At 42.9% G+C, this 14,427-nt stretch overlaps 1 protein-coding gene across 14 annotated transcripts in view; it reads left to right on the top strand.

Moving 5' to 3' along the window:
• Nucleotides 1-12,829, top strand: part of ADAM22 (ADAM metallopeptidase domain 22) — a 225,794-nt gene extending 212,965 nt beyond the window's left edge. For 13 of the 14 annotated variants that reach the window (XM_045826929.1, XM_045826916.1, XM_045826915.1 and 10 more), the window contains 2 exons: nucleotides 2,326-2,449; nucleotides 5,900-12,829. In XM_045826929.1, the coding sequence (XP_045682885.1) occupies nucleotides 2,326-2,449; nucleotides 5,900-5,920 (145 nt within the window). In that variant the 3' untranslated portion in view covers nucleotides 5,921-12,829. The remainder of the gene's footprint in view (nucleotides 1-2,325; nucleotides 2,450-5,899) is intronic. The other variant, XM_045826930.1, reaches the window with a different exon arrangement.
• Nucleotides 12,830-14,427: the final 1,598 nt, after the last annotated feature.

Genomic DNA, 14,427 nt, shown 5'->3' with positions numbered 1-14,427 from the left:
TCTCCATCCCCCCCAAGAAAATCCCCTTTATACTGTGGCAACTTACCACTCCCCACCCCCACCCCCACTCCAGGGCCCCAGGCCCCGCCCCCAGCTAAAACTGTCCTGCCTGGCCTCTCTTCCCTTCAGGGGCCAAGTGTCAGTTAATTAGTGCATCTCTGTGAGAAGTAGTATAACTGCAATTTCTTTGGGGTTCTGGAGAATACCTCCCCTTTGTTTTAAGTCATTACTGGCTTGGGCCATGGAAAGACATTTGAGGGGAAGACTGGACTTTCAGCCGTCCTCATTGGGATGGCTGTGTATGTGTACGAAGCTGTTCACTGCAACCCATGGCCAAGCAGATGGCTGGTGTGACTTTGAAGCTCTAAGCTAATGGCTCATGCCATGGACACACGTACTGCAACAAATCAGACCTGTCTTGCATGATGCCCTAACTTCACTGAGAGGTAGTTATTTGTTGGTGTCCCTGACTAGCTCTCTTGAACTGGGATATCTTGTCAGTAGTGCTTAGGCTAAAAATCCAAATCGAGGTTAATGTCCTTTGTTTTAGAAAGATGTACTTAAAAATATCTAAATAAAAAAGGTTGTCCTCAGTCTATGCATGCTGAATTTGTTTACTAAAGATCTTAGTCATGCTTTGAAAATCGTTAATTTCTGAATTAGAAAAATATGCTGTAGTCCATTGCCTTAGAGGATTCGAAGTACTCATATGCTTTGTTCTACCTGCCTGCTCCACAGTGGAGCATGTTAACACCAGAGAAGTCAATCGCCAGGAAGATCCCAACAGGTTCACGCTAAACAGTGGTCCTGGACATTTTCCAAAAATAGAGGGAACGTTAGGAATTCTCGATTAAAAGTAGACCGAATCACTCTTGATTCTCACACTTGAGTGAGAATGCTCACTTTCATCTCAGGGTTTGTAGGAAAAGTTATTTTAAAACATTAGCTTGTATTCAGTGTCCATAAAATAGACCATTTGATAACTCTGTCAGACCCAGAGCAAAGGATAATATATGGATGGGGGCTAAAATGTAAAATGAGAGAAAAAAAAGACACCTTTATGCAGTTGCATGCAGTGTAGGCAGAGATCTTCCCCTGCCCAGTGTCGCCCACCCCAGATCCCCCTGGCTGAGCCAGGCACTCACAGGATGCAAAAGAGGCGCATTCTACCGAGACAGGTACTTCTACTGTACCCTGGCAGGGTAGCCAGATCAGTGGTGTGGGTCATTGCCACCGTGCCCCAGGAACTGAGGAGTCATGGATGTGAAGTGGTGGCATTTGTGACTGAATAGCTACTGCCGAGTCATCACATCTGTTTTCCATTGTATGGTGGCTCGACACTTTTCACTCAGCTGTTCATTTTTTTCAACTTTAAAGACAAGATGGCAGATACGGGCTTTTCCAGTGTGCTCAGTTTAGTTGCAAATATTACCACTGCACATGCAGAATCAAACAAGAACAGCATGGTACGTCAGGAGCTTACAGAGAGCTTTCATATGGAATAACTCCATGATGAAGAGAACATGTTATCCGAATAGGAAGGTGTCTTATCATATTGTGTTTGTTTTAGTTTAGTAAAATTCCAAAGTATAGCTCCCTTACTGGCATACCGAGTGTACCCTACATGAGTTATCAAGATCCACTTCTATGGCCTAGAATCCTCCCCTGTTCAGACATGCGGACTGGAGGGACTAATCAGACCATTTCTGTATGTTCTCATCAGACTCTCTGTTTGGCTGAAACTCTGCACTCCTTACTGCTTGCATGTTTACTAATTTATTATTAAAATCTCCGTACTTGCCTTTGTTCTTTCACAACTAACACACTGGCCTCCGAATGCATGAGTTTTGTGTGAACTGGTGTGGAATTTAGCAAACTAATACTTGTAGTAATTGTATTTTGGGACCTTAACAATATAATTGGAATAAGTGTGCTAAAAATAGTTTTAACAGTAAGTGGTAAAAATAAGGCAGAATATTGAGATGTTGTATACTTAATTTACTATTATGAGCTCTTAGAATAATATTACCCCTTCTCCACTTCAGCTTTCTATTCTATAGGAAACTTCATTCTTGGCTTTCTAGTTGAAAGTATGATTCTGTGTACTAACATTCAAACAATCCATTGCAGTTATGAAATTAGGAAGATAAAATTCCAGCATTCCAGTGTTGTGAATGACAGATTATCTCCCAGTAGCTAACCCTGTGCAGTAGTGGCCTATGAAAGTAGAAATCAGAGGGTTTGTTCTGAACCCACTTTTCAGTTATTTGCAGAAGACATTATGCCATCACATAATATTTATTCCATGTGTTCTCAACATCTCAGGACTTTATCTCCTGCCAAGTCTCCTTCTTCATCAACTGGGTCTATTGCCTCCAGCAGAAAATACCCCTACCCCATGCCTCCACTTCCTGATGAGGAGAAGAAAGTGAACCGACAGAGTGCCAGGGTACGTGAAGACGTCTTCCTGATGCTGATGTCCTCCGTCGTTATCGTTTATCTTTGAGTTCCTATATTTAAGAGTTCTTTTTCCTTCTTTGCTCATAAGCAAAAGAAAAAATTGTTTGAAAAATATAGGATTCTTGGGGCTTTGGAGCTAGATTTATATTTGCAAATGAGTTTAATCACTGCATTGATAAGTGCTAGAAATATTTGGTATATATTCATGATTTATTGTCATATATTTATATCTTTTATTCTTCAGTGTCACTAGTATATTACAACCTGGAATAGACAAAAACAGAATGTCTTTTCCTTTATCAGTTTTTCAATATACCTGGAAATGCCAGAGATTAAACTAGCCTCATTTCCATGCCCCATTTGTTTACTCAGACCTTTCACTGGCTAATAATAACCAATTGGATTTTAGAAGGAGGAACCCAGGACAGAAAAGCAGATCAGTGTCTTGGAAATGGGGGTAGAGTTTGGCAATAAGGAAAAAGGGCTTCGAAATTTGTCATATTTAGAGTATGGTAAAGGATATGGTGAAATTTAACAACCTTTTATATTTTAAAAAGCCAGATTTAACACTATATGTTGAGTTGATTATTTTTATAAAAATATGATTCACCAGAAATTGCATTTAAATACTAAGTCCTCTTTTACATCTTAATCACAATTCTAACCAGTCTCGGGTTCCCAGAACAGACCCATTATGTGAAATGTGAGATGCCATGGAGTTTGGAGAGGCAGGCCAGCTCTCAGAGGCTTAAGTGAAAAATGTAATTGAAGAATAATTATCGTAATTGATGTCCAAGCTCTGTTATGATCAGTTATATTAAATGTTGATCTTCTCAGCAATAATGTTTGCAAAAAAAGTAATAAAACAAATCTTTAGAAGCATGGGCAGCTTTCTCTGCTTGTGGGTCGTAGGTCCCTAGGCCTTTTGGCTTTGAAAGATATTTCAAGGCGTCTTTGATCCTGAACTTAAATTTTGGGGTTCAAGGTAAACATGGATCGTTCAAATTTTAATGCCCTTAAATCAAAGTCAGTAAGAAAACACACTAAGAGCTGATTATGTCACTGTAATAAAAAAGACTTTACAAACAATCAGTGGTGCTTTGTTAATCATACAAAAAATATCTTCATATGTTAATATGGGAAATGGTAAAAGATGGAAAGGAAGAAGGTAACTCAGATTCCCAGCATCCAGCTTTCAGGGCTTTAAAAAAAAGACTTGTTAACAGGCATTCAGTTTTTCCTGATGTACTTATGGTGATGAAATCTAAAGGGATCTCACGCCTTCCCTCCCCAGGGAATTGCCAAAGTATAATACTCCACCCTTTCCCCCGATAAATTGTCTACATTGCTGCTTTTGTTCTTTCTACTTGGTGACAATCTCTCAGCTGCTGCCATGCCAGGATACAGGTTATTAATGAAAATGACAGATCCCCAGAAGAAATGCTTGGCTGTGGCTCCGTCCCTGGGCTGAGAGGGGCAGTTGTGCAGAAGGCCTGGTTCGTTCTGTCCACTGTGGAGCAGCCACAGGCGCATGTAGCGGCGTCCTGCAGAGTAGGCAGCCCCTGTCTCTAGGCTGTCTGTGTGGGCTGTGGAGAATCGAGCTAGCAGATCTTTCTATCAGCACCCCCTCCGTTATAGCTGTCCAGCCATGGCCAAGGTCATGCATTGTTCTAAAGGTGATAAGTTGGCAGCTCTCAGCTTCCGTTACATTATAAGGATAATTGAGACCTTCAGGTTTTCCCAATGTCATTACTTTGTGCCTCTCTTCTTTCTGCAAGCTGTTGTTTATTTTTTAACCTCCATAACCATTTGTGAGGGAACTGGGCTCACTGACGTCTGTACCCTTTAGTACTCCATGCCATTGTCTGAGCATCAGTTAGAACTTCCTTGCCTCAGACACCCTGGGAGTCATTCATTTTCTCTTGTCCCCACCAACAGGTATTAATCCTCACACAGTGGTCCTCACAGCTGAGAGACTTGGTTTCAAAAGCAGGAGATGGCTGTCTTTTCAATGACCTATGGTAGATGACATGGGCGGGTGTACGCAATCCTGTGGGGTAGCCCCCATGGGCATCAGACTGAGATTTCCATGGAGATACAAAAGAACATATTAAGGAAACCTAAATAGAAATATCCACTTAGTCCTTTACCTATTTCTTCTTTTTCTTCCCTAGAAACTCATTAGTTACATAGCGACATGCCCCAGCCAGATTTCCAGTAAAATGAAAATTGGATGCAACTTAAGTCACACTTAGTTTTACTTAGGTTTTCTTGGTTCATGTTTATAATAATTAAACCCAAATCATATTGTCTAGAAACATTTGATCAGCTTGATCTATTTTTTAAATCAGCCTGCCTTCTCTGGCTCACTGAGCTGTATTCATATTTAATCACGCCAAAGTTGTTTCCAGCCCATTAAGGCAATTACCGAACATCACAGAAGTTAGATATAAACCAGGGCCAATATAAAGAACTTGTGGCAGGGGCAAGGAGAGGGAAGAGGCGAGGGAATTAAGAAACTGACATCCTGCCCTGGATGCATCATTGTACTCTGATATGTCAGGTCCCAAGAGAGGACAGTTTTCTAGGAGGCAGTGATGGAATCGGAGGGTGTATAGCCTGGTGATAGGCCCAGGGCAGTGATTTTTAAGTGGGTGATGGTGGTATTGATGGAATTATACTCCCCTGAGGTCAGTACTTCTCAGTGTTGGCTGCACAGGGGGTTGTTTGAAGGGTGTTTAAAATACACTGATGCCTCAGTCCCACTCAGAGAGACTTTGATTTGGCACTGCCTCGCAGTGTCCCCAGATCACTGAGATGGGCAGGTGGGTTGAGAACCACTGTTCTTACTGCTCTATCAGAGTCCTGGGGAAAGAAGGGGATACTATTTTTTAAAAAATTTATTTTTTATTTTTAAAGAAAGGGGAAGGGAGGGAGAAAGAGAGAGAGAGAGAGAGAAACATCCATCAGTTGCCTCCTGCATATGTACCCAATCAAGGACCTGGCCCGAGACCCAGACATGCGCCCTGACTGGGAATCGAACTGGCAAGCTTTCGCTTCACAAGACAATGCCCAACCCACTGAGCCACACGAGTCAGGTCAGGAACGGTGCAGTTTTAAAAAATAATATTTTAAATTATTCATTTGAGACACAGTATTCAATTTTTTCAAAATTTTGAGTTACATTAAATGAGGATGTGAAGGTTTTTGTATTAAAAGATGACAGTTAAGAAGGTTGCGACATAGGTTTAGAGGTAAGAGAGTTAAAAATTAGTGTTTATTTTATCCATTTATTAGACTTCTTAAACTAGACACTAGAGTGCACAGCCACAGTCTCATAAGTATGGATGTAATCACCAAATCTCTTTCGCCGTCATAGCTCTTAATACAACTGCTTCCTGCTTTCACGATGTGCGATCTGCTCTTCTCTGTTGTGCAGCTATGGGAGACATCCATTTAAGACCAACTGTTTACATGTGACACATCGAAACTGTTTACTTCAACTTTTATATGTAGAAACCCAGCCTCATGGAGTGACTGCAAATCTATCTGCTCTTCAGACAATACGAACACCCTCTGAGATGCCACACGCGAGGAGAAGCCCAGTCTCACATCTGGATACCATTTTCTTTCTGTCATTGGCTTAAGATTTAACTGAACCCTGAAAAGAGCTACTGAACTGTTACACTATCCTATGGCACAGTAAAGGTATCGGTATGTTAATGGATAATTCGCATGACAGATATATGTAGAAATATCACTAAAATTAAGTCACATGACCCAAATGTAGCAAGTTTTCTAAGGGACAATAGTGGATTCAGAACTTGACATTCTGAAGCACATCCTCATTGTAGACAGTAATGCTATGTGCATGAAGCTTCTGTTTATTGTTTTCCACGTTTACGGAGACAACATCCCGCGACAGACACTAGCATGCAGGGCTAAGGCATATAGGATTCTCCTGCAGGACTTTACAGCTTTGAGAGGCCAATATTCCATATGCTAAATTTAAACATGTATTTTTTATTTCTGCTTTTTTTTTACTTTTCATATTTATATCAGCATACAAGGACAATTGTACATATGTAAACATTTTTAAAATAAAAAAAGCAGCTGTTACTTACAGTGTATTTTGCCAAATGCCTAAAAACAATCAGTCACAGTCACAGTCATGTCACTGTTGTCCACCAGATGGTCTTTGAAGAGCGTGAGCAGCTGATGTTGTGAATTTGGTAGTCAGTGCTGTAAACATGTCTCCATAATTGGCATTTGTCCAAAACGTGTGACATCCCTTTATACTGTGCACAGTCCGGTGGCAATTTTATTGAGCAATTAATTGACCAGGAGATCACATGCCCAGCAAACATGTGGCCCCCGCAGGGTGTGGGGGCAGGAGTCCAGTGGTGCTGCCGTCCACCTGCAGGCCCTCCACCGCCCACAGCTGCTCCTGGGAGTCCTCCAGCCTGTCCACTTGGCTTCTGGGGCTACAGTGGCTACCTCTGCAGCCGTTATTTTCAGCACAAGAGCACATCTGCTGGTCTCACTCGGGAGGCTGTGAGTCCCACAGCAGTCACTCCCACTGAGATTAAGCAAGTTCATCCAGAATAGATGAGACCACAGGCTGTGGATGCATTAGTGGCTCCCAATTTGCCAATACTGTAACCCTTTGTGGCCTAAAGTTTTGGTCTTTAACAAAACTGGTAGCCACCCTTATCTGTGAAGTGAATGACTGATTTCAATAGAAACAACTTTCACACTGTTCACCAAGGATATTTATCCTTAGTGGATGCTTGAGTCCCAACCGGTCATTCTGCACTGACTTGGAAGCGAGATGAGGGAAGGTTCCACCAGCTGGGGGGGGAAGCCTCAACAGGCCACAGAGGGTTAAAAGAAATCTAAAGCCGCAAGTGTGCAGCCACTGCGAAGTCACCCAAACAGCTGGCTGGGAGAGACGTTTTGAGCTCCAAATTTTTTTAATCCATAGAAAACTCAGAAATCTCTGTGAAAGCCCCTTCTTCAAAACCCGAGTTTGATGGCCATCACGGTGCAGCTCTGTCATTCTGAAAGAAAACTTTCCTAAGGAGACTCCCTGGGTGAGCTCAGAAATTGGTGGGATCCACCAGATGCTTGGATGTGAAGAGGACTTCTGAGTTTCTTCGTTTCCTCTCCTTCTTCTTGAGAGGAATGGGATCCGCAGACAAGGTTGCAGAACTCTCTCCAACCAATTCATGGACAAAGTGCATTTCATTCTTACATGTAATCTCCCGGGATGGCCAGGCTCACCGTGTTTCTGTCTCCCAGTGCATCATCTCTCTTCTGAAAGTCTTCGAAGATGTGTGTACATCAATTTGATCAGCCAGATTATTAAAGTATAAACAGCATTTTTATGGCAAGAAGGGATGTAACTCTTGAGACTACAAAAATGAAACAAAACAATACAAACGATCCATCTAACTAAGGTCTGGGTGAGTGCTGGTGACACGGCCACCTAGGGCAAGCCGAGGACAGGGGGGCAGATGGGTGTAAAGGTACAGCAGGTAAAGTGGCTTTGACCAAGGTCACTGTAATGTGTACTGAATGTTTTCTGGTGTTGAGTGTATAAAATGCTAATGCTATAAGGTTTATTTTGACTATGAAAGAGTTTATAGATTTGAATGTAAGGTACCTGGTGTATATATGCTCCCTAGCTACAGTTACACCAACCCTAATTTGAAAGAATCCGCACGCAAATGGATAGCTACATAATCACAGATCTCCCCCTTTTCTCACCTTCTCAGTTATTTTACATGAAAATTATTATTTGAAGTGAAATCATTATTATGTACCTTTTGAGTGACGTAGTCATCTTCCTTGTAATAACTTTCATATGGAACTGAAAGTGTTTTATTTGCAGAGAGATTATGATTTTATAGGAGCTTTAATGTTGTATTGTCAGTATTTAATGTATCTAGGAATGTTAAGCATTCTTACAGCCACTTGCAAAATTCATTGGCAAGGTTATCATCTTAGTGGGTAATTTCAAGAGGCATGTGTTGGTGTTCCGGATGTACTCAGTGTAAATACCTATGACTTTTCACCACGGAGGCAGGGAGAAGGGGCTCATGACACCAAACATAAGCACAACATCACTGTTACTTTTCAGAATATCTACTCTGGAGAGGGACTTGGAGGCCACATAGCCGTTTGTGTCATGCCACTAATGCTTATGTCCCCCAGTCCACCGGAGGGACTGGCGTGCTGCACAGAGAAGAGCGGTGACCTGGCCTTCCTGTCCCATTGTATGCCTTTTTCCTCTCCTTCCAGAGTTTTGTGCGTGGGTGAGACTTTGGATTGACAACCCCACTGCCCAAGATATTCCATTCAACCCATAGTCATGGCAGTGTAGTACAATTTAATTTAAAGAAACACTTAATAATGAAACATACTATAACCCAGTGAGTTCTATCCTAAGGACACAAAGCTGCTTATGAAAATGAGGTCTTCATTTACCATATAACAGATTAAAGGGGAAAAACCACGTGATGATATACATAGATGAAGGAAAAAACCTAAATAAAGGTAAAAATCAGTAAGGAAACACAAACGAAACATTTACATCTCTCCTAAGAGTGACACCAGGGGAGGGGAGGGGGAACCAGGAGCCCTGTGGGATCGGGGATCACTGTAACTGATCTCTGTGCACGGCCAATCCCTCTAGACAGGAAGTGGCCCCCCCCCCACCCCCAGTCACCACCGTCTCCCAGCTCTGCCGGGTCCCCCAGCCCCAGGTTCTGCACTCTGTGGACCGGAACAAACCAGCAGTACAGCATAACAAGGGCTTTCAGTTTGCTGCAGTTGCTGAATTTTTTTTTAAGGAACTATTTCTTTAAAAAGAAAGTTGACTAAGTAAATGTAAGGTTAAAATGACAAACGTATTTTGATACAGGTGCTTCTTAAGGGATAAAAGCTTCTCTCTCACTTTCCCCTTGCTTTAAAAAGGATTTTAAAATAGGGTTTATACATAAGGTCAGTCCAGTATAGATTTCTGAACATAAGATTGATAAGGTTTATAAAATAAGTTGCTGAAAATACAGAATTAGGTATTTTGCACATTTCCATAGAAAGAAGCTACCTTTCCCTCACTCTCTCACTGATTCCCTTGAAGATTTGCAAAATTTAATCCTGTCCATGGTCAAATCTCTTGGGGCTACTTCTTATCTTTGTAGATTTTGTTTTTTATACTTTTGTTATCCATAGTTCCCTATGGGCCAGAGGAAATACGGCATTGCCATTCACTTCTTTCACTGTTTCAAAATCAGGTTTATTCATTTATTTCATCTATTCTTCATCTTTTGCTGTGATATAGTTCTATTTTAACATATATTTAGTGCTTTAAATATATATATCCTTGTTTTGTTTAACATAATAATAAATCTTAACCTAAAGAGAAGACTATTTTATTTCACTTCATATGACTTGAAGGAGAGGGAAGTTTCTGGAAGGCTACCGAGAGGCGAGAGGCGTGCAGAGGATACGGGAGAACGAAGCGCAGCACTGAGAGAAGCGGTGCCGGCGGGAGGGGCGAGGAGATAGCTGGGCCAGGCCCGAGGAGGTAGGGCTCCCCCACGGGCTGCTGCTGGGGCCGCCCCGGGCAACGCACGTTCATGCCGTCCTGCCGGCTGGTAAGTCGGCAGGAACTCTGTATCAAACGCTCTGACTCCCATTTGTGGCATAATGTCTACTTTTTATCCTAGTCCTAATGATCTTCCTCCTTTCACTTTTATGTTTTCCTCTAAATCTGCCACCCACATGCTTTTGTTCTTAAATGGAGTCAAGATGAATTTCTCATTCTCATTATTTAGTAGCTTAAAATATATAAGCAGCACATATTTATATGGAATAGAGCTTTACTCGGGGCTCAGATTTTTTATTTTTCCCCTCTGAAATATTTTCTGAATTGGTAAGACTACTCTGATTTTGGATGCAACTTTTCTCTGGCTTGGGGTGAGCTAAGGACTTTGATAAACAGCTCCCCTGATTATTGCACCAAGTAGCCAGCTTGCTCTTGTGAAAATGGGCTGAAAGGCAGCAGCTTACCCTGCTGTGTGTGTGCGGGGGTGGGGGTGGGGGCGGGTGAGTGGAACAGCCACACCTGCTGGGAAATGTTGGCGCATGCTCATAGCATATGCTCTGTGGTCAGGTGCTTTTAATTGCCAGAGGAGCTTTTCCATCACACCTACAGGTGCCGAACAAACAAAGATCCAACAAGACTTTAGATACTAGGGGATAATATTTCTGGTCACATTTTATTTATCATTTTGTCAGAGCCCTAGAATGGAGTATCCTCTTGTTCGGCTTCCAAGTAGAAAAACAACATTCAAAAACAAATAAAAACCTGCTTAGTACTTTTCTCCCTTATATCCAGAGCCTGACAGTCAGCATTCTTGCTGTGGGGTTTGAGATTCTCCCAGACCCTTCCTACTTCCGAAGTCGCTCCCCCTTCAGTAGCTGTCAGCCCTTTCCTCCTGACTAGGAACTTTCACTGTCATAGAGGTGAGTTTCCCTTTTTTTTTTTTTTTTTGGTGCCTGTGTTGGCCACTTGGGAGAACCACAGAAATGCTGAACTGGGGGTAGAGGCACCTGTAGCCTTTTCCCCTGGGCACCTGGGCGTGGATTGCACTGTTTCTGGATGGAGGGGAGATAAGCTGCACCAACAAGCTACAGACAGCCTTGGGCTCCTGGGGTGTTTAGTCCTGGCAGAGGAGCAGAACGTAGAGCCACACAGAGCTCCAAAGCTAACGGTGCAGGCAGGCACTTGGGGTGAGGCAGGGAGAGAGGTGCCAAGTGCCTGCAACTGAGCTGCATGGTTTGCAGTTTTACTCAGTGTTGGCTTTACAAGTACTTCACGGTCCAGTCCATGATGAGCCAGTCACTGCTTCCTGTCGCATCGGCACTGAGCCTGCATCGTACCGGGAGGTGCTTCTAGGCTGGAAAGGTTTTACTCAAGAGCATTGTCATTTCATGTTTGTAGGAATCCTTGCAGTCAAAACCAGGGAAAATGTGTTTCTTCTTTTTCTTTTTTAACAAAAAGGCATACAATGAGACTAGCAATCTTGTTAAAATAATGCATTTAAAAAATAAAGTTTTCAGTTTATGAAGAAAAGGACATTTTCCTCTCAAACACAAACACCCCCGCCCCCAAATACTAATCTACATTGACTATAGGGCCTAGCCTATTTGTAGTTTCAGATGTGGGTTTGTTTTTATGGTCAAGCTCTAAAATAATGAAAATAGCCCCCAAATCTTTAAACACAGAGGTGCTAAGTTATACCAGGTAACAATACAGAAAGTGCTGATATGAATATATTTACTAACAATCCAAGAGTTCTGCTAAATTACATGTATCACTGCCTAATTAGAAACCCTACTTTCTTTTCTAATCCAGCACAAAAATCAAACTGTGATTCCACAGTCTTTTTAGTGGGTAAAATGATCCAAGACTTTTGTTTTATATGGAAGACTTACTTTTTACACTAGCTTCAAAAGTGCTTAATGGTAGAGGTTTATTCAGGATAACTAAGCATGCACTCCTTTCCTAACCTGCTGGGAGAGACTTGCCCCAATAGCATCCCCTACAGACAGACAACTTGTTAGAAACTGGACCTTCTCCCTAAACATGGCAGTTTGTACGCTAGCCAGTGTAGGTCTGTGGCAGTGCTTTCCACATCTGTCATCTTCCAGGGGTGACGGCCCATCCACAGAGTGGCAGTACTTTGTGGAGAAGTGTCCATAGCAGCGTGGCCTCACTTTTGGTAACCGGGTCATCAGCGTGCATATCTTAGATCGGCTTTGTCTGCACATTCTGTTCTCTCTGCCTCTCCGCACTTCAGGTTCTTCAGCTATTTTAAAAATAACTGGGTTTTGGCAAACACCAACTGAAATGTGTATGGCAACTGCTTTCGTGAGCAAGTGTGATTTGTTTTATGGCTGTTCAAGTTATCAAGTTCTTATATTGTAGGTTATCAAAAATCTTGCTGTTTTTAAAGGTTACTGTAACTCGAGGTTCAAATTTCTGGCACAATTTTATTAGTATTCACTTCTGAAGCTCATAAGATACCATGGTTTTCTATGTTACTCTCCTTGTAACATCAATAAAGTGACTTTCAATACAAGACCAGTGTTATTTTGATCCTATTTTCCTCCCAGCCACTGCTTGTCTGTCAGCTTTGTGGGAACAATGTTGGGGGTTTTCTTTTCTGTTCCACTGTCCAGGAGGGACCATGAGCACTGTAAGAAATACAGTGGTCCTGTGCTGAAGGCTGAATGCTCGATTTCTTGGACAATTTCCTCAGCTGGGTGGCTGGCAGGGCCTCCTGCATTTACCCACCTGCTTTGCCTCTTCCTGCACTTTCTCCGGTCCTAACAAGGATCAGCTTCCCACCCTGACCTAGAGCCCAGGCGGTGGTGCTAAGTGAGCTCACCTGTGCTAGACTCAAAAGCCACGGGCCTTGGGAGGTTCAGTTCGAGTTCATGCGTTCATTGTCTAAATAACTGTTCCATCTGGCCACTCCATGGTCCCCCAGGCAGCCATTCTGCCCACCAGTCTTTGCCCTGGCACTTGCTCCTTCCCCTGCCGTTAGCTCTTAGTCTGCTGAAGAAAAAAGTAGTTATATGTGAGAAGAATAGAAGTCATTGATTAAGGGCTTGTACATTTATTATGAATAAAAATTTATGGTGATTACACAGAGCTCCATTTCTTGTATTAATAATATTTTAGGCATATGTAATAGTTCATTGAGGTGAACACTGAAATGAACCCACTCAGCTGAGCGAAAGCCAAGTCTAGTGCAGAGACAGCAGAAGTCTTAGCTCACACGCCAGCTCCCGGACCGATGGCACCACCCGGAACGTCATGCGGAAGTGGGGCCTGGGCTCCACTTTGGCTGAACAGGAGACAGCTGTGACTGCTGTGTGAGAGCTGTGCCAGTCGTCCCCAGGGGGGCGTCAGGCCCCTGGTGGCCACGTCCTATGGCAGTGGACCTCTTGAAGCACAAGGCTAAAGCACACATCTGTAGAATTAAATTAAATCTTGAGGTGGGGTGATCTGAGGAACTTAATTCTCCGGATAATGGAAGTACTGAGGTTTGACTTCATAGCTTTACCATGCTTTAAGGAAGACAGACCAAGAAGCGGGTGTAAAGAAGTGGGTGAGGTTGCACGGGGAGTCTGTAGTGAATGAAACACAGAACCCAACATCAGATAGAAATAAGGCAACACGAGATTCACTTGTAATGAAGACTTTGGTGTAATTAAAGGAGGGATGTATACATCAAATCTGCCGACGGGAGGGAAACTCGAACTGCAGGGATGTGCTGAAGACTAGGCTCCAGGCTTTCGGAAAGAAACAGTGAAAGTAGATGTGGAGGAGGTAAGGAGACTTGTTACAAAGTATCAATAATTAAAACTGAATTGAGTATTTCCAGAGACATGGTTTTGTAGTACATTGGCACTTAACCGAAAGCAAGTTCAGAACCATGACTGGTGCAGCACACCTCGGGACTTATCAAAGCAGATATGGCCCATAGCCCTGCAAGGGTTTTCTTCCTTACCACGACAGTCATCCAGAAAATGACCCTTCCCTTCAGCTGTGACTTCCTCAGAGGAGCCTGGTGAGCTCGGAGCACAGAGCAGGCACTGGGACTGAGGGTGTCCCTGCCTCCTGGTCCCCTGGGCCCTTTTCTGGAAAGCCAAGCTTTGTGGCCTCAGATGTTGTCTGGAGTGAACCTATACTCGCCATGTACACAGGGTGGGGCAAAAGCAGGCATACAGGTGTTCGTATGGAAAATACAGTAATAAATAATACGAGAATAAACTCTTCCACGTACTCACAGCTGTAAGCCCACTTCTGCCCCACCCTGTATGAAGCAGACTGTGCTCCACTGTAATGTACAGCCAGGGGGGACTATGTGCCGTAAACACTCAGTTAGG

The sequence above is a fragment of the Phyllostomus hastatus genome, unplaced genomic scaffold (genome assembly GCF_019186645.2).
Source record: "Phyllostomus hastatus isolate PE091 unplaced genomic scaffold, TTU_PhHast_1.1 phas_scaffold_78, whole genome shotgun sequence".
Lineage (NCBI taxonomy): Eukaryota > Metazoa > Chordata > Mammalia > Chiroptera > Phyllostomidae > Phyllostomus > Phyllostomus hastatus.
The sequence above is the reverse complement of the archived record's forward strand: the minus strand, read 5'-3'. Positions and strand labels throughout refer to the sequence as shown.